Here is a 19,896-nt window from a genome sequence, read left to right as displayed (position 1 = left end):
GCTTAAAGGATTCTCCTATTTCTGGGCAAATACCGTGAAGTAAAAGGGCTTTGTCCAATTGTGCAAATCAAGACAGAGAGAGAACTTTTTCAGCCAAAGACGTTGGCTGGTGTTACTTATAAAGCACAGGGCAAAAGCTCGTGCGGGAGAAAGCATGAATCCAGTGTGGAGCAGAAGCCAAACGCAGTGGCAGCGTTTTCTGAGCACCGTGCTCATGTCAGGATGGAGAAAACTTCAAGCATGAGGATGTGCACCCCGTGTGCACAGCAAGTGTGGCTGGGCAGGCTTCTGCACCAGGGGAGCAGGACAGCATCTCTGGCAGCACAGCACACGTGGCTTTCTCTTTCCAACAAACGTGGGGGTCAGTAGCAGGGCAGTCAGTCCCAGAGTGGGGCACGTGGCTGCTGGGAGCCAGCTCAGATTGCTTTGCTCATCCCACGTAGTCCCTGCAGCAGAACTGGGAAAACATCCTCTGAAATGGCTGTTTGTTAAGAAAATGTGTGACCTAAAATGGAGTCTGACCTCCTTCGGTCCGCTTTTATGCCATCCAGCTCTGTAGGTGAATGACTCTGGGTTTCAAACAAAGACGGTGGTTGTGGCCAGGGCAGGCGCTGGGGCCGGGGAAAGGGTTGATACGGGAGGCCTGGGGGCCATTGGGGACCCATTGTCAGCCTGCTCCTGCGTGGGAGTATCCAGCTGCATAAACAGCCTGTGCTGGGAACAGGATAAGGTGGGAGCAGGGAGCTGGGAGGAGAGCGGGCAGGCAGCTGCTTATCGCGGCGATAAGGGCTGCTGGCCTGGGGGAGGTCTGGTGTCCTGGGAAGCCTGGCCGAGGCCGATGCAGTTGCAAGGCTGGACTAAGTGCAACGTGGCTCTGCTTTGCCCTTGTCTCCGTGGGATCTGCTCCAAGAGTTTGAATAGGAGCAGTGCAATTTGCAAAGCCCTCCCTCCAAGCACCAGCTGCACCGGTAACCTTGCCGCACCCCCAGTGTCCCACAGCTCACGGGCAGTGCCCCATCTCTCCAGGGTGGTACACACTTGTGATGATGAGCTGCTTGATTTCCCATCCCTCTTCCCGGTTGTTGGAGGTTTTGGCTTGGCTTTTTCCTGTGTGGTTTGAATATCCTAATGGATGCTCTGGGCAGAAAAAAAAAAAGATGGAAAAAGGAAAATACAGAAGCCTGTGACTGGTATAGGTGGAGGTGCTGCTGTGGGTCAGCAGGGTGTAAGGGTCTGGCTGTCATACCCAATGGCTGGTGCACAGCATGTTTGTTTATTACTGTGGAGCAGTTCAAACACCCTGGCCTTGAACTTACCATCCCTGTGCGTCCTCTTGTCATTTCAGTGTCTTCCCAAGGGAGCTCAAAGAAGTTTTTGCCTCGTGGAGACAGGAGTGCAGCAACCGTGGCCGCCCAGACATCAGCGAGCGACTGATCAGTGCCTCCCTGTTCCTCCGCTTCCTCTGCCCAGCTATCATGTCCCCTTCCCTCTTCAGTCTCCTGCAGGAGTACCCGGACGACCGCACTGCGCGCACTTTGACCCTCATTGCCAAGGTCACCCAGAACCTGGCCAACTTTGCCAAGTAAGAAGGACTTCTGAGGAGGGGGAGGAAGCCCCAGGGCTGCAAGCAGAGCTTCTGCAGCAGGCATCCCACGCTGGCTGCTCCTTTCCTAATGCAAAGGGCCTGTTTGGTTTCTGTTGTTTTTTTCCTCCCTGTCTCTCTGGGATTCTCACTTTTATGTCAGGGAGATCATTTAAGTTTCCAAAACAGCCATGCGTTTTATGAGTAGGAAAGCAGACTACTCTGACCACAGAGCAGAACACCCAGGCATAGCCAGGAAATCTGTCCCATGATGGCTGTGTTGGGGGAAGCTGATGGCATCTGCTTTGCCTCCCACCACAGGCACCAGCAGGACCAGCACCCAAACGGTGTGTGCAGCTCAGTGCCTCCAAGGAGCTCTTACAGTGCAATTGTTTGAACTGGGATGGCAAGAGAAGCTAATGGGGACACACTACCAGTTTCTAAATAAGCCCATAAGTTTGATGGAAACAAAGCAAGAGATTTCTGAACATCTTTCCTCTGGCTGCAGCTCTGAGCTACTTATCCTGAGCTCTGATAAGGAAATGATGAGCTTTCTGAAACATGAATGGACAGTCTCTGTCTAAAGCTTCTTAGATTTAGAAGCTAGCTTAGCATACACACTCGCAGCCAGGAATGCACATGCGTGCACACACAGGAGGAAGACATGCGAGTGTGTTACACCAGATGACAGGAATTCATATTCCTGACCAATCCCTAACCTGAAGGGTTTTCAGATTTTCAGCATTTTGCAGGAAAGACTCTTCCACTAAGCTGACATTAGTCAAACCAAAGTGATCAAGCTGTCCTGCAGACTGCACGTGACCAAGCCTCTCCTTGCAGAATTGCTGGGGAAGAACATGGGACTCCTGCAGCCATCACTTGCTGTGCTCCAGTCAGTTGATTGGGCTTGGTGTTATAATTTCTCCTTTTTTCTATGGCTTTCACCTTCATTTCTGTTGCTGAGATCCTGCGCTGATGAGGGGTTAGCTGGGTTAGGCTGGAATTTGGGTTCCTTGTTTGGTACCAGCTGCTTGTTAGCAGCCTGGTAATCCCAAAGGCTTTGCACGCGTTCAGATGCCAGAAGAAGACACTGCATATATAGCTGCTCATTCTGCTCACTGCACCTCTGTTTACAGGATTTAGCTGAGACTTGTTTTGCTGTCTCGACAGGTTTGGCAGCAAAGAGGAATATATGTCTTTTATGAATCAGTTTCTGGAGCATGAGTGGACCAACATGCAGAGATTCCTACTGGAGATTTCCAATCCAGAAACCATCTCAAACACAGCTGGCTTTGAAGGCTACATTGACCTGGGCCGGGAACTGTCCACTTTGCACTCGCTGCTCTGGGAAGTCATTTCTCAGCTGGAGCAGGTAGGGGGGCTGCAGGGACAGACTTCAGCCAGTGCTGGGCACACGGGCTGCCCTGCAGCATACACCTGCCCTTTGTCCAGCCAGTACCACCCCATCATGGTGTGGGAGCACAGCACAGCTCCTACTGGCTCTTGTTCCACCTGTGCACATGCTGCTGGAGATCATCCTTTGTGGCTTTCTTTAAGGCTGGCGAGTACTGCCTTCTGCCTTTGCTTTTCATCACTGAGGGGTGAGGATGTTGAGATGTGAAGGCAGAGCTGCTGAACACCAGGCTGCCTTGTTTGTCCCAGCACATTCCTTTTATATTAAAAGGAATTCTGTCCAGTGACCTGAACCAGGCTTGGCCGCAGGTGTCATCTTCGTATGAACCATCTGAAGTGTGCTAGCTTCCTTCTGCCCCACAGCTGCAAATGACTTCTGAAGCTGTGTGTTCTGGGATAGACTGTAGCCTTGGCACTGGAGTTAAATGTTGGAGAAAATGAATGTTGCTAACTTAGTTCCCTGAAAGAGGCTGCCCAGCAATTGGCAGAACCTGAAGTTTTCTTGCACAACCCACGATGTTGGTAGTAACTCTGCTCTTGTCTCTCCAGAGCACTGCAGCAAAACTTGGCCCTCTGCCGCGGATCCTGAGGGACGTCAACTCGGCGCTCAGTAACCCGGCCTGCGTGCAGGTCTCAGTCACAGCTGATCACACTGCATCCACACCCAGTGCTGGGAACAGCATCTCTGCAGGGCTGCAGAAAATGGTGATAGAGAATGACTTATCTGGGTAAGAGCAAAAGAGGTGGCCTAGCCACAGACCAGGGAAATACTGAGCGTTTATCTGTTACCAGAACCTGAGTGCCTGTGGGCTCAGGCAGGACAAGGTGTAGCGTGGATTTTCCTGGTTCATTGGCAAAGCTTTCCAATTGCAAAACTGATACTGGGTGTAGTTCAGCTCTGAATCTAGGCGTAGCAGTTGGCAATAGTGCAAGTCAGCAGGTCCATCCTGAGCCAGAAGTGAGGATGTGGTGTGGGAAATCAAACACTTGGTTCTGGGCTCCACTCTTGACACTCAGCTGCAGAAGCAACACATCCGTCCTTTGACAGCATTGAGGCTACTTACCTCAAAACAATGAACGTTCATAAGGTGTCTGCATATGCAGGATTTATCCATCTTTGTAAGACATTGGATATGTGCTGAATTCAGTGTGGTCCAAATCTGGGCATTCCACTACCAGCGGGCAAGCTGCAGAGGCCTAACAATCAGTTCCAGTCTGCTCCATCCTGCTTGTATAATAAATGGGTGTTTTTAACGAGCAGTGATTCACAGACACAGTCACCAAACACACTTTTAGGCCTCATTATGTAAGAAAAATCAATCATGGGAAAGATGACTGTGTTGCAGACTAAAAATGTTTCTGTTTGTGGAAAATGAAATAGAGCCCACATAAATTGAAAGACACTGCTAATAAAATAGTTTGTAAGTGGAACCTGCATAACTCTTAACAGTTTAATTAGGAATGAAAGACAGCAATGGAGCTGGACTTGCTGTAATCAGAGCTTTCATCTCTAATGCTTTCCAGCTTGAGGTACAATTATTTAATGCTATGGAGGATCTCTACTAGTATGCCATCACCCAAATACTTGCTTACAGTGCATCACCTTTGATCAGTGGTATATTCACATTGAGCTACTGCAAAGCTCTTTCTTCCTGTCTGCAAGAAATCAATATTGCCTGAATTTATCTGCTACAGCAGGAGCAATGGGTGGATAACTTTCAGTTGCTAGGATTTAGCTCTGCAGTTACCGCCCTGTGTCTGACCCTCGGATGTGCAGTGTGGATCTGGTCTGCGGGGTGCCATGCCAGTATGAGGCAGCTTAGTGCCTGGGCACAGGGCAGGCAGGAGTGCTGAGGGCATGGCCAGCTGGAAGCTGGTGCGCTGTTGGCACGCTGAGCAGAGCGTGGATGGTGAAGCAGAGGCTGCAAGCAGTGTGCTGTGAGCCTATAAACTCCTGCATGGCATGGAGCTCCGTGCCCAGGGCCCCTCTGCTCCCACATCCCCACTCCTGTGCACTGTCCCTGCAGGGCAGGCTGTGCCTGCTTCCCGTGCAGCTGTGCCACACCAAATGCTTCTGAGTGATAATGTTTTCCTGCTCCTGTGTGGCATTCACAACTCTTCTTTGTTTTGTTTTGTTTTCCTCTCCTCTTCCTCGCGCACTGACTTCCCTGCAGTCTGATAGATTTCACACGGTTACCATCTCCAACCCCCGAAAACAAGGACTTGTTTTTTGTCACAAGGTCTGCTGGGGCCCAGCCCTCGCCTGCCCGGAGCTCCAGTTACTCAGAGGCCAATGAGCCCGACGTGCAGATGTCAAATGGCAGCAAGAGTTTGTCCATGGTGGACTTGCAGGACAATCGGCTCTTGGACAGCGGGGCCAACGCGCCCGGCGCTGCCGACTCCCTCAACGACAGTCAGTCGTCCCTGGGGCAGTTGCAGGGCGTGTGGACCGCTCGGACTCAGCAGAGCAGCATGGCGGGTATGGCCACGGTGCGCCGCGTGGGCCAGACGCCCACCACGCCGAGCGGTGAGAGCGCGCCCGGCCGGCCCCAGCTGCTGGCCCCGCTCTCCTTCCAGAACCCCGTGTACCAGATGGCCGCCGGGCTGCCGCTCTCACCCCGCGGCCTGGGCGACTCCGGCTCCGAGTGCCACAGCTCGCTCAGCTCCCACAGCAACAGCGAGGAGCTGACGGCCAACAAACACGGCTTCGCCGGCCCCGCCGCCAGCGAGGACTTCACCCGCCGGACGGGGGAACTGGCCCGGCGGCAGCTCTCGCTTTCAGAGAAGGGCGGGCAGCCCACCATGCCAAGGCAGAACAGCGCGGGACCGCAGCGGCGGATAGACCAGCCACCGCCACCGCCACCACCGCCCGTCACCCGGGGCAGGACGCCGCCCTCGCTGCTGAACACGGTGCAGTACCAGCGGCCTTCCAGCGGCAGCATGATGTCCTCCTCGCCCGACTGGCCCGGCAGCGGGGCCCGTCTCCGGCAGCAGTCCTCCTCCTCCAAGGGCGACAGCCCCGAGATGAAGCAGCGCACCATGCACAAACAGGTGAGTGGGGGCTGAAGCGGCTGGGGGCTGGGAGGGGACTTGGCCACGGGCTTGGAGGAGAAATCGGGCGGGGGGATGCTGCAGTGGGAGCGGGCTTTGTGGAGCTTTGTGGCAGCATGGTGATTGTAGCGCGGTTCTGCACCCAACCTGGCCTGAGCCAGAAGCCCTCTGAGGAATGGGACACAAAGGAATGCTCATCCTCCGTTCCTTTGTCATGCAGCAGTTGGAGGTGCTGGATGCGGGGCGGTAGGTGGCAGAGCCGCCTCTGTCCTGCGCTGCCGCCTTGTCACTGCTTTGCCTCTCCATGCGCAGGCTCTCATCTCATGCCATAGCCAACCCAGCACCATCTCACAGACTCGGACCAGGCCCTCATCTCTTCTTGTATCTACAAAGCTCTGTACTGCTGCTCCTGTTCCCCCAGAGCCATGGTGTCCATGGACATTCCAGTTTGCTCCATTAGACCCTCCCCTGTGAGGGTCCTCCTGTGCACATGGGGAGAGCAGGAAGGAAGAGGTGTTTTCCTATCAAGAGCAAAGTCCCTTCTGTGCAGAGCCTGGCAGCACTCAGGTCCTGGAGCACATCTGCTTTGCACAGAGATCTGGCTGTGCAAGGTGCTAAGATGGATGCAGTAGGTCGCAGGGCCCTCTGGCTTTCCTGGCATGGGTAAATTGCTTTTCATCTTACATTTCAGATATAACCCTGTTAAAAAAAATTAACGCAGGAGGGCCTCTCAGTGCCTAAAGGGAGAGTTGTAACAGTAATAAGTAATACAAGCCCAGAGAAGGTGAACAGTTGGCCAGAGCTGCCTGCTCCTCAGCACAGGTTCCATTTCAGCAGCAGAGGTGGAGGCCATTGGCAGTGCTGCTCATTGCAGGTGGTTTCAGCCCGATCCAGAGCTGTTCTGTGCACACTGTATTGACTCTTAATCACTGACATTAGCAGGCATGCCATGTAGCAGCATTCATGTAATATGGATCGATACTTGTTAGGTGCAGAGAGCACAGCTGTACCACAGCCACGCGCTGGGGCGATTCCTCCCAGAACAGTGCTGGGGACACCAGGTGACCTTGGCCGGCTGGTTGGTGATCCAGAGCTTTCCTCTGCCCTCACTGCCCTCTCAAGAGCTGAAGTCCCCAAAATGCCCCTCCCAGCCTTAATCACGTAGTTCACCTGTCTGTTGGCTGTGAATCATAAATCTGCTGCTCAAGAACCGAGAGATCCCACATGGTGGCCATTTGAGGAGGACTGCTTTCAGCAGTACCTCCTCCACCTCCTGAGTTCACCTGGGCTGCCATCAAACCCATGCCAGACAGGAGCAGGCTGTGCTTTCTCACATCTTCAGAGAGAGGAGGAGGAGGCAGAAGGGCTGATGGGCAGTGGCTCTGTTAGTGGAGAACATTGGACCCAGGGCCTTTCCATCACTGAGGAGGACAGCTCTCCTGCGATCAGCCCTCAGTGCTCCATGAGCAGTGCCTGAGCTTCTGATTGAAAGTTGTGGAAATGAAGACAAAGCTGAAGGATGGCACAGGAAAGCTTCCAGCACTGGTGCTTTGAATGGAGGAGAAATTTCCCAATCTCTTTGCCTTGTTAATTTGAACAGGTCATCCAGATCCCTTGTGTTCATCCAAGTGGATAATTACTGCTGTTTATAACGAGCCAGGATGGAGGGGAAATAACTGCAGCTTCACTTCCTCAAGTTGTTAATGCAGCTGGAAGGTGCTGAGCTCGCAGTCCTGCCCTCAGCCCCAGTGCTTGCCAAGAGCAGTGCTGCACCCTGGGCCCACTGGCCCTGTGAGCTCCAGGGAGAGCTTGGAAAGTTGGACCTCTTCAGTACAGAGCCTCACCCAAGAAGAAACCGTTACTTTTCAAGGTGTATTTTTGAAGATGTGGTTTCATCTGTGCAAAGGCTCTGTGGCAAGCAAGAACACAGCGCAGTGAAGCAGAGACTGAAAAGCTGAGTGAAGACTCTGCTTGCAGAGCTGACAGCTGCTGCAGTAACCTGGGCCTGTTCGCTTCAGCAGGGTTCCACTGCCATGCACCTTTGTTTGCCTGTTCCATAGGGATGGCAGAGGGAAGAATTCAACCTGTCAAATGTTTCTGATGCAAAATAATGGGAGGTGCACACCAGGAGGTATTCCTGCCCCCCTAGTAGCTCAAATCTGTTCTTTGCTGTTGGAGCAGCGTGGGAGAGGGCTTGGAAGGAACTGCTCTCTCTGGCTTCATGACCTTTCTGTTACAGGTTTTTCTTTTGTTATGGTTGTATGTTTCATTGTAGGCCCCTTCTCCTGTGAACCCCAGTGCCCTGGACCGCACTGCTGCTTGGCTTTTGAATATGAACATGCAGTTTTTAGAAGATGAAAGCATTGACCCAGATTCCAAGCACAGGGATAAGCTCAGGAATAAGGACGAGCTCAGCCAAGCAGAAAAGGTAAAACCTGATTGGATTGAATCAAGTTTCTAAATAGAGAGAGGATTTCCTTGAATGTGGTTGAGCTGCAGCCGGGGGCAGGCCGGCCCCACGCTGCCCCACAGAGGCTGTCAGGCTGTTCAGCCCTGCTGCTCGCAGGGCGCTGCTGGGGATTGCCTGGGAGGGCTTCACACACTGACTGGAATTGCCCTGATGGAGGCAAGTGAGAAAAGTGGGAGCCAGGAGTCAGGGCTGCTCTGCAGCATCACCTGGAGCCAGCCAGTGCCTGTTGCTTCCCCCTGGCTGCAGGGGAAGAAGGGCTTAGAAAATAAATTAAATGTACCCAGAGACCAGTAGTAGGATACTGGCACCCTCCTGCCTTACTGCAGGGATATGTAACAAGGAGCAGCTCCCGTGGTAAGAGGCTGCAAGGAGACCTAAAAATTAAGTCCAGATTCTGGTCTTGGATGCACTGGGGCCTGGTGTGACATTGCTGATGCAGTGACACTGCTCCAGGCTCTGTGGGGTCTGCCAGCAAGTCAGAGCCAAAGGGTTCAACTGGAGCCCCCAGTGCCAGAGGGGCCCTGAGTGCTGCAGAATTGACACTTCTCAGCAGCCTGGCACTGTAGGGTGTCTGCACTTGGGTATTTGGGATGTTTCCTAAACATGCTTGCTTTGCTGCATCCCAGCAACCAAGTCGGGTCATGCAGGCTGCAGGCTTCTCCCTCCCTGAACTCTTTCCTCTTCTGCAGCACAGCCATTTCTGGTTTTGTAGCCTTCCCCTGCTCAGTCATATCATTCTGGGGCTCTCACCTTTAAGAGGCAGAGCAGGGAGCGGGAGGTGGGGGCTCCAGTAGTATGGCAGATGGGAGAGCTCAACCTGTTTTTTATGGGTTCTTTCCTCCTTTGGTATTCCCGCAAGCACAGACATGCACTGATCAGACACTCAGCTCTGCAGTTAGCTGACACTATTTGCACATGTATAGAAATTGTGAATGTGACCTAAGTAGAGACGCTAGTAGGCAGCAAATGAAAGCAGTGCTTCCGGATCCATGCATTGTGCACCTGTGTTATTGCTGCATTTTGGTACTGAAGGTTTCAAAGAGCTTTGGTGCTCCTGCAGCTCTGCAGCAGGGTGGGTGTCCCTCAGCCTGGCCTGGCTGCCTTCTGGCCCTGTCTGGGCTCCCATGGGCAGCAGAGCTCACCAGCACCTGCTCCAGGGGGCTAAGGTCAGGTTAGGAACTCATTTCTGCAGCAAACTGGTCCCTGTCCTAAGGCCACAGGTGACCCCCCTGCCCTGGTGTCTCACTGCCATGCAGCATCTTTTGTTACTTTACTGTAAAGTCACTGACATCAAAGATCGTCGTTAGCATAATCTCTCTTCCCATTACTGTAATACTTGAATGGTAACCAAGAGTGAGACAAGTGTTGTAGAGCCAGGAGCAACTCCTTCGGGCTCCAAGGCCTCTCCTGCTATCACTTACACTCATGCTGCTCCTATTTTAAGGCTAGGGTAGGTATTTAATCTTTCCTGTGTGAACGACTCCCTTCTGTCTGACTTCAGTGCTTCTGTGCATCTGTATGGGCATCTTTGTTCCCCATCACTCCAGTTCCACGTGCAAACTGTGTCCTTTCAGTGCCTCAGTAAAAGCTTTGCTAAAGGAAAAAAACAGTGATCTGTTGTGGCCATCTGTGCCCCGGTGGGAGGAGCTTACAGCCCCTTCCCACTCAGCCTTTAGCGTCAGGAGGCCCCTCTGCATCACACAACTTCAGCCTGGAGGAGCTGAGCTCCGTCTGCAGTCAGTCAGTTGGGCAGAGGAGAGGTTTTTCTTAGAGCAGTGCTTATGTGAGCTGGGGCACAGGGCACAGTGGCTGTGCTTCCTCTCCAAAGGAGCTGATCAGGCAGGGCAGCTCCCCAGCAGGTCTCACAGCATCAGGATACAAGGACATTGGTAACGTGAATGCTTCACGTGGCTGGAGATGGCCGAAGGGCAGGGCTCTGTTCTAAGCTGCAGTCAGTTCAGGATTCAGCATGTTCCTCTTTGCACTTATGCAACTCCTGTGGCCTTGTAACTGCTCTCATGGCCCAGGTGATTTTTTTTTCCAGCCTGACTCACAGCTCCTCACAACATCAGGTGTGTGTTAATTATTCTAAGGTCACTACAGTTAAGATTTTTTAATAGACGGATTTCAAAGATAACTTTGAAATTAAAGTCTTAAGACAGATTTGCACTGAATTTTCCTTTAGCAAAGTAAGTTGTGCTGAATGCTCTCAAACAGCTGAACCCAGCTTTGCTGAGTCAGGAAGCTGTTCTCGTAATTGCTTTATGTGATTCTTCTGTTGTTGCTATTTAGCTTCAGCTGTGGGATCGGCACAGCCTGTGGGGTCCTGGCTTCATGCAGCAGTTCTTCTGGGACTGAGCCCTGGCTTGCCATCTGCTTGCAGGGTTTGAGATGTGGGGCTGCAGCACTGCCCCTGCCCGGCTCAGCCCCGAGTGCCCCATCCGGGAGGCAGCTGCACCCGCTCCAACTGGGGCTTGTGCTTTCAGCATCTCCAAGGCACTCCTGTTTATTGACACAGGCTGAAGAGCTCACGCGTTAACCCAAAATCCCACTTCAGCTTTTCCTGCCTGTGTTTAGCGCTGCGCGCAGTGTGAGGAAGGTGCATTTGCCATTCAGTCACTCTAACCTGCTTTCCCCATGTGAACTGCTGAACTCTGCTAACAGCCCATTCTCTGAACGTGCCAGCGCCGTGCCAGCCCTGCAGGACGCAGCGCCGCTCCCAGCACAGCATGGAGAAGACCGAAGAGGAGGTGTTGGCAAGCAGGGTTATCTGATAAGGGTTTGCAGCTAGGAGAGGGGCAGTCGGGTTGTGGGGAAACCCTGGCAAGGGCAGAGCCATGTGTGATGATGTGCTTCAGGTGTTCTCTCCTCCTGTCTGTCCCCGCGTGCTGTAGTACCAGCAGGACCTGGTGGTGCTGCAGGACAAGTTGCGCATCTCCAACAAGAAGCTGGAGGAGTACGAGACACGCTTCAAATGCCAGGAGGAGACAACGCAGAAACTGATGCTGGAGTACCAGGCCAGGCTGGAGGAGAGTGAGGAGCGGCTGCGGAGACAGCAGGAGGATAAGGAGATCCAGATGAAGGGCATCATCAGCAGGTACAGGGCAGCTGGGGGAGGCAGCAGGGCTGGCATTAGCACTGACCACGCTGTTCAGTCCTGCCAGTTTCACCTTACCTGAGCCGAGCCACGTCTCTGCTTTTAATCAGCACTCACAAAGGAATCTTCCTTCCCTGGCCTTAATCACTTAAGCTCTTGGGCAGTGTGCTCTGTGGTTGTCTAGACAAAATTAATAGCCAGAAAAATGATGCACTGAACCATTTGTTTGTGTGTTATCAGCAGGTGGTGGCAATGCCCGTGTCCCTTTTCTGTTTGAACACAGAGCTGCTTGTTGTGAGAGCATCTCAGTGTGCCTTAGTGTTGCATTCTCAGCTGAGGGCTCAGACCTCATCCAGATGCTGAGGGCTGCAGGCCGGGGTCTCTACCATTTCACACCTCCTCCCACATATTGCAGAGGTGCATATCAGCCTTTGCTGTCCAACTAAAGCTGTCCCTGCCCTTTCACTGAGGGCCTTTAGGATACTTTCTGTTCTTCCTATAAAGCATGCTTTTCACAACACCAACCCAGGAGCTGCAGGCCTGCAGGGTCCCCTTTCCTCCAGCTGCCCCCAGCTCTCAGATCACTTCCCCGAAGCAGTACAAAACACTACAAAGATGATGCACTCTGCATCTTGAAAACAGGTTTTTATTTTCTTGCCTCTGGCTACCAGGCTGATGTCAGTTGAGGAGGAGCTGAAAAAAGACCATGCAGAAATGCAGGCTGCCGTGGACTCCAAGCAGAAGATCATTGATGCACAGGTGAGTCCCTGACACTGAGGGCTGCAGCTCTCTGGGTGACTCTGCCAACGTGCAGCCTCCCCACTGTGCAGCAGCACCAGATCCAGTGCGGTCAGACCACGTGCATGGGGTGCATCAGCACAAAGCTGCAGGCAGTGACAGGGTGGGTCAGCCCTCAGCAGGACACTGTTCTTTTACCAGAGCATTTGCATTCTGCAGCTTTTTCCAGCCTTGGTGTTTGGCAGGTAATGCGGGGAGGTGGGGGTGACAGCAGGCAAAGCAGCGAGGAGGTGGTTGGAGCAAAGTCTAGAGAAGGGCAGAGCCTACAGAAGGGCAGGGGAATGATAGACAAGAGGAGAGCAAATGCACAGAGCAGGGAAGGAAAGCATGTCTGCAGGGCAGAGGGAGCAGAGGGGAGGAGACAGGGCCTGTAGCTTGGAGGAGCATGGAATGGCAGTGCCAGGGGACTGAGCTTGTGCAAATGGTCAGCATATGGGAGTCAGCACCCTGCTCCCTGCAGGGATGGCCAGGGCCAGGGTCAGTCTGTGCAGGACTGTGCCAGGGCTGATAGCGCACTTAGTGGTACAGATCAGATGATGGTGCAAAATACTGTGCTTGGAACAAAGGATCTGAAAATACAGCCCATCATCTTTTCATTTGTTTAGGCAGCGCCAGGTTGTGGCTGGGTGCTAGTGAATTGTAGGCTTTCTCTTAATGACCGTATTAATCTCTTGTGAGTCACCACTCATGACTAATTTACTGTATAACTAATTAAAAAGGAGATGAGATGGTGGTAACTTTGCAAAAAGAATCACTGTTTTCCTGTACAGTAATTTGTTCCAAGCCAGTAAATCAGCACACATTTCCTGCTGCGCTAGGGCAAAGCCTGGCAGGTAAGGGGGAGTGTGGGGCACACAGCTGGGGGCTGCAGCCAGCAGCACCTCCTCCAGGCCCTGCAGTGTTATGGGGCTCTCACCCAAGCCTGTGTGGTGCAGTTTTCTGCTTATCATCTCACACTGTGTGTGATCCTTGGAGTTACATAGGCAAACTGCTGTGCCCGTGTTACTTTCATTCTGCCTGCTCTCAGCAGACAGCAGGAATGTGCAGGCATGGCAGGATCAGGCTGCAGCACAGCAGCTCTTGCTCTTGTCCCCATGACACTGCACTGGACCCCTCAGTGTAATCAGTGAGGATAAGCTATGCCATCAGAGCCATCCTGGGAGGCCACAAGTCATTTAAGGCATTTATTTACACTAACAAAATCAATTAAACACTGACAGGAATAACCACCTTGGGAGAGAACTATGCTTTAGAACAGGAATGTTATCGTCTTCATAACAGCTGCAGTTAGAGCAAACACCACAATTTCTGTATCACTGAAAAATTAGAAAAAGTACTTTATCTCCATTTTGTTCAGGACCAATTAACCCTAGTACGATAAAATTAATTCAGCGCAGATTGTGCTTGTTTAAAAGCCTGGTGTGCGCTGGGAGCAGGACGGAAGGTCTAACAGGGATCTCCTGTAGCCAGAGCTACCCTCTGAATGGGGTCATGGCTGTAGAACTGCTGCCCAGAATCCCTGCAGCCATGCAGAACTCTGGTGCTCCCCTGCAGATGCTTCTGGAGCTACCTGCAGAAAGGATATTGATTCCTCATAGAAGTAATCCTCAAATTATGTCCTAACCCAGAATTTCAGGGGCTTTCCCTGAAGGAAACGCAGGCTTTGTACAAACCTGGCACAGCACAGCTCAGCACAGTTCTAATCCAGGCTACAGCCACAGCCGTGCCATCTGACATGGAGCTGCTGGGAGGTTGCAGAGTGCCATGCCCCAGCATCAACCCAGGCACACACACAGGCTTCTGGCTGGGATGTGGCTGCTGCCAGGCCAGCCTGGAGCACACAGCTTGCAGAGATGTCTGTTCACCTGGCAGCAGCAGGGGAAAACACAGGCAAAGCACTTGTAGACCTGCTATCAGCAGTGGGCTGCTGAGGGGTACTGGTCCCAAAGGCCCACAGGTTGCTAGCTCACAACCACTCACGGTGTGGCAGACAGTTCTCCGTGTGTTTCCATTGACGGTTCCCTCCGTCCGCTTCTTTGCAGGAGAAACGCATTGCTTCATTGGATGCTGCCAACGCACGGTTAATGAGTGCCCTTACTCAGCTGAAAGAGAGGTACAGCATGCAGACGCGTAATGGGATCTCCCCCACAAACCCAACTAAATTGCAGATTACAGAGAATGGAGAATTCAGAAACAGCAGTAATTGTTAACCCGCGGAGGGCGCTGCCGCAGGAGGAGGCCTGGCCAGAGAGACCCGTGCAGCAGCAGGTGTGAGCCGCGGCTTCAGAGAACGGCTGCTCTCTCCCCAGAGAACCCAGCTCCTTACTGCGGACGGCGCGCTTGACTGAGCCTTTGTGGGAGATGCTAATGCCAGCACATTGAGGGGACGGAAAGATCAAGTGTGAGATGAGTGGCATAAGGAAATAAGATATATTTGAGCATTGCTGTCGCTGTTGGATTTAAATCAGTGTTTAATGTTTAAACAGAAGTAACCTTTTCCTTCCAAGCTGCCCAGAGGATACGCCTCTCCCCTCCCAACAAGGAGTAACGTCCTTGCCACTGCAGTAAGCAAAATGCAGGGAGCTGGGCAGAGCCTGCAGTGGGCAGCACGCTCAGTACAGGCAGCGCATGCTGGAGGGCGGCAGGAGCCTGGCCTGCTCCTCATGTGACTCCCCCTGGAGCACAGCCCCATCCCCAGAGCAATCCCTGAGCCTTTGGCCTTCCTTATGTAGCTTTTGTGCTGCCCCTGACTTTTGCAGTGGGTAGCTGTCCAGAGGGCATCTGCACAGCAAATTAGAGTTTAATTAACTCTGTCCACACAGGGGCAGAGCCCAGCAGGATGGTCAGGGCTCGCTCAGTGCAATGTGGGGGCCATGTAGAGAATGTGGGGGCCACGTAGAGGCCGGCTGTGGGGCCCTGGGCGGTCCCTATGAGCAGGATAGGCCCCAGGCTCCTGTGTCAGTGGAGGGAGGATCCGGGCCCTGCAGAAGGATTTCTTGGTTCCACTCCCAGCTTCTGCTCTCACAAACACTGGGGACAAGTCTTTGTAAAGCAATAGTTCCAGGGCACTGCGTTCCCTACCACACACATAACACAGAACAAATTAAAGGTAACCTGAGCTTGCTGTCCCCAGGCTGTGAGTGAGCTGCAGGGTCTGGATTTGCTGCTGGTGCCCACTGTGGAGAGGGGGAGTGCCAGGCTGCAACGTGGCCAGCTTCATGCTTGACAAAGAGTTCATTATGGGGATGTCATGCTCTGTGCAGAGATTTTTTACTGTTTCTGGGGAGGAAAAAAAGGCAAAGAAACAAGAACGGCCATGAAGAACCATGAAGATCGGTAATTGTATTTCTTTTCTTTCACAGTATGCATTAGAAAAAAAAAGAGCCCATTTTCTGGAGTACTGTCCTCTTTAAATTGGGAATGAGCACTGCATGGAAATTAACCGGCCTGAAGAATGTAAAACATGGTCATAAGGGAGTAACCAACAGGAACAGCAGCCACCACCGAGAGCCCCCTTGTCAGGAGCACTGTGCAGGCATAAGCCAGGATTAGACTTTCCTAACTGCAGAGACACGCAGCCCCGGCACACACAGACGTGTTGCTCAGCGGAGGGGTCTCCTCCTTAACGGGGGATTGTGCCGCTGACCCGCCACCACGGTGTTTGTTGGTTTGTGGTTGTCCAGTTAGTCCTTCACGACTCCCAGTCTCAGAGCAGGTCACTCGGACCGAGAGCCAGAGAGATTTCTCTGAGACACGGATGACAGTGTACAGTGTACAGCACATCTGCCTATTCCTCCCATAAAGGTTAACACACTGCTGACCGCCTGTCCCAGCTCCTCCTGCCACGTGTAAATGTACAGTCAAAGGTACTAGGACGTTCACTGAGCTCTGCACAGCTTAGGTACCACCTGCAGCCTGAGCAGGACGTGATGTGCCATAAGCTCTGCACTGCCATGCTGCCCCACAGCTGTAAGGCTCACTAACAGCATCTTTCCTCATGCAATTGCTTTCAAAATTTAAGATGATTTTTTTTTTTAATTTTTGTAAATGTTTGTCTGTTGCCTGGAAGCCCTGGGCCAAGCCTGGTGCAGCTGCAGCTGCTGCAGCTCTGGTCCTCGGAGGAGCGAACGCATTGCTCTGCACTGAGGGCTCTGCACCCCACCAACGCCTGCAGAATGGTGCAAGTGCTCAGAGACCCCAAAAGGAGCTCCTCAGAGAAAAGTAATCACTAAATGTTTATGCCAAGTACAGCATGTGGAGAATAGCACAGATGTCTTTGAAGAACCTGACACAGCTGACAAGGTTACAACTGGAGTAAGACCCAGACAGGTTAGGAATACACAGGGTTATGTGAACAGTTTGGTTCGTACACGTAACTCCTGCTGTTGTTCTTTATATACATGATAAGAACCCTGCTAAAAAGACACTTAAACTGCTCCTGCCCTCAGATGTATTTTTAGAGTCAGTTGTTTCTGCGCTCCAAAATACTGGTGTTGGGAGAGATGGAAGTTGTTCAACATAAAGGAATGGAAGCACTACCAGGGCACAGGGCAGACGCCCCACAGGCAGTGCTTCCATTTGTATGTGAACAAAATCTGGGGGTGCAGTCAGTGCCCTCTTATGAGCTGGAAAAAAGACCCACCCCCAGCACAGCTGATTAGTGCTGAAGCAAAGTGCAGTAAATCTGCTTGCCCCCCCAGCCAAGGCACTGCTTTTATACCACCATTCCCCTTGTTGCTTTATTTCTCCCCAAGATCTGTCAGAAAATCCTGGGTAACCTCGAATGTGCGCATCGCTGAGCACATCACTGAGCACACTGTCCTGCTGCAACAGCAGGCTGCTCAAGTCCTTCACTAAAACATAAAACCTTCCAAGTTCCAGTGCCAATACCTTCTGGAGTTGCTCAGTTTCCTGTATGAACTGTATGAAACAGAATTCCAAGTAGAACGAGATCTTTTCACAGTGGAGCTTCCCCAGCCCCTTGTTCCTGTGTCTCCTTACTCTGCAAGTATCAACAACTGGACCTAAGTACAACCCTCCCATGTCAAGGTTTGGGGAATAGGTTCTAAGATCCAGGCTCAGCTCAGTTCTGTTACTTCTGTTTGTGTTTCTGTTATTTATAAACTGTACATTTTTGTATGTGTGTGTGTGTGAGAGAGAGTGGCAGTGCCAGGTGCCCAGCTGCAGCCCCAGCCCTGATGCCTGGCGTAGCAATAGAGGCAATTAATCACAGGAGGTGCTCACAGCACCGCGGCAAAGCAACCACTATGCGTAATGTTTTGTGACCTGCTCCGTTTTCTTTTTCATTCTTGCGCTTTACTAAAATAAGAGGCTGTTCTAGTGCAAACTTGTCAAAGTGTAAACAAGACTAAAACACACTCAGATTTTTATCTTAATACAAGTCTTAATATTTTTTGTAAATGTTTTCAGTGTTTACTGTAACGTATCTATCTCACTAACGGTTGTATATAGTAATTTACTTCTGGTGCTGCTTATTTGGTCAAGATTTGGCTGTATCTCACTGCTGTTCAGCAGAGGTGGACTCCATCTGGCAAATCTGGATCCAGCCCCAGGTTATGATTTCAGCCTCCTCACCACGGGGTACCTGAGGGAAGGACGAGCAGCCAGGGATCCAGGTTTGAGGTTGGCCCACCTCAAGAATTCTGTTTTAAGAGTTATGATTTGGGGTTTTGTTGATCTGTAGCAAACAATTCTGGAAAAAAGAAAAAATGATGAAAACTTTGTGTAAAGGGGGATTAAATGGACTGAAGGATACTCTGGGGACTCTGCAGTCCCATCCTTTTGGACAGGGATTATGGCTTAAATGCAGTGCCAACTAACTGGAGGACTCAGGTCCTTCCCCATGCCAATTAATACTACAGCACAGTCACCAGCCCCTTTTGCACCAGATTAAGCAAATCCTGCTGCCATCCAAAGAGTCCTGTGTCACTCCGCATTGTCATTTGAGTCTGGTTGGTTTTGTTTTCTGCTTGTAAAGCACTGATTGCACTGTGAGAACATGCTGAGTCCGCCGGCCTGGCAGCCAGCCCGCAGGTCGCAGGACATGGGTTCTGCTGTCAATATTCCTAAAGGGAGAAGGGACACAAGTGGACCTGAGTGAGACAACACGGTCTCTGCTGGGAGAGCAGCCCCCAAATTGCGTCCAACGCTGAGAATGCTCATGGGCTCCTCCTGTTACTTAAATCCATACCAACGTGCAACATAAGACACACTAAGGTCTGATCCAGGACTCGCAGCACCCTGCCCAGCGTGGAAAGTGTGGGCTCGCAGCCACCACCATTCCCCAGCCCCAGAGGACACTGCTCAGCCACAAGGCTCGCCTGTGTGGCCCTGTGCTGCTCGGATCCAGCTGAGCCCTAGGCCAGCCCTGCAGGGCTAACTGGCACCTTTTCCCTCAAGGAATATCAGAGGGAGGGGATGGGGGGAGCGAGAGATGACAGAAGCATGGGCTTTCCAAACCAAATCCAGTCTTGAGAGCATCGTACAACATTCAGAAACAATCATGCTTGGAAAAAGCACTGACTTCACAGGTTACCTGAGCTGTGACATTGCTGTAAATTCCACGTGGTTCTGCATCAGCTGCCAGCACCCCAAAGTGCAGTCTCCATGTTCACATATTCCTTTATCATACATCACTGTGTCTTAAGATATACCTCTCTCTGTATATCTGCTTAAGCTGATACTTGTTCCTGATAAGCAGTCGCTATGTTTTATATCCTCTTATAAAGAAAAAAAATCTTTTTGTAAGTATGTTTAAAAACAAAAAAAAAAAATGCAAAGTGGAAGTGTTTGCTGAATCTCCTTCAGCTCCTTTTAAACTATGTAATAATGTACAGAGAAAGTTGTTGGTGTTCAAAGAAATGATGTGGCCGTGCAATTTATGTACATTTGCAATTAGAAATATTAAAGATTTATTTAGATATTTTATGTAAGTGCTCCAGCACCTCTGCTCAATCCTCTCCAGGCTACAGCACCCTTGCCAACTCCGTGCAGCCACGTCCCACCCACATCCTCTGCTCACAGCACATCCCAACCCTCTGGGGTGGGCACAAACCCCATGGGCTGTGCAGAGCTGCTGATGGCAGTGTGTCAGTGCTCGGGCACCAGAACAGCCCTGCAACCCCAGGAAAAGCTCCATCTAGCCCCTGACAGCCCTCCTGCCCAGCACAGTCACGATGCCCCTGGGCACATCCTTCCTGCACGGTGGTGGCCCTGGGTGCACGGTGAGGAGCTGCTGGTGCTGTTCCTGCAGCAGCCACCACAACCTGACCCAAAAGCACTGGCACGCTTCCCCTGTGCAGTAATGGCAGGGCTGGGGCTGCCTCACTGCTGTGCTCCCAGCACCACACACCTCACCTCTCAAAGGCCCCTCCCTGGCTTTCTCATAAAAATAGCAGAAAATGTAGAGGACTCATTAAAATGCCAGGTAGCATCAGCACCTCTGCATCATTAACATCACCGTAA

The 19,896-nt window shown here is 51.9% G+C and overlaps 2 protein-coding genes across 16 annotated transcripts in view; one reads left to right on the top strand and one right to left on the bottom strand.

The window, feature by feature from the left end:
- LOC122184078 (DAB2 interacting protein) overlaps window positions 1-19,359 on the top strand; it is a 125,303-nt gene extending 105,944 nt beyond the window's left edge. For 5 of the 7 annotated variants that reach the window (XM_042878616.1, XM_042878622.1, XM_042878620.1 and 2 more), the window contains 8 exons: window positions 1,346-1,582; window positions 2,753-2,954; window positions 3,545-3,723; window positions 5,170-6,046; window positions 8,322-8,474; window positions 11,411-11,613; window positions 12,285-12,372; window positions 14,454-19,359. In XM_042878616.1, the coding sequence (XP_042734550.1) occupies window positions 1,346-1,582; window positions 2,753-2,954; window positions 3,545-3,723; window positions 5,170-6,046; window positions 8,322-8,474; window positions 11,411-11,613; window positions 12,285-12,372; window positions 14,454-14,621 (2,107 nt within the window). In that variant the 3' untranslated portion in view covers window positions 14,622-19,359. The remainder of the gene's footprint in view (window positions 1-1,345; window positions 1,583-2,752; window positions 2,955-3,544; window positions 3,724-5,169; window positions 6,047-8,321; window positions 8,475-11,410; window positions 11,614-12,284; window positions 12,373-14,453) is intronic. The other 2 variants (XM_042878617.1, XM_042878618.1) reach the window with 2 other exon arrangements.
- The window catches only part of TTLL11 (tubulin tyrosine ligase like 11), an 83,653-nt gene continuing 75,996 nt past the window's right edge, over window positions 12,240-19,896 (bottom strand). For 4 of the 9 annotated variants that reach the window (XM_042878631.1, XM_042878624.1, XM_042878632.1 and 1 more), the window contains 2 exons: window positions 15,526-15,690; window positions 12,240-14,513 (listed from right to left, as the gene is read on the bottom strand). The gene's annotated coding sequence lies outside the window, so the exon portion shown is untranslated. The remainder of the gene's footprint in view (window positions 14,514-15,525; window positions 15,691-19,896) is intronic. The other 5 variants (XM_042878627.1, XM_042878625.1, XM_042878628.1 and 2 more) reach the window with 5 other exon arrangements.

This window comes from Lagopus leucura, unplaced genomic scaffold, assembly GCF_019238085.1.
Source record: "Lagopus leucura isolate 7727_CA_CO unplaced genomic scaffold, USGS_WTPT01 Super-Scaffold_100022, whole genome shotgun sequence".
In the NCBI taxonomy this organism is placed as follows: Eukaryota; Metazoa; Chordata; class Aves; order Galliformes; family Phasianidae; genus Lagopus; species Lagopus leucura.
This window is presented reverse-complemented; position numbering and strand designations above follow the sequence as displayed.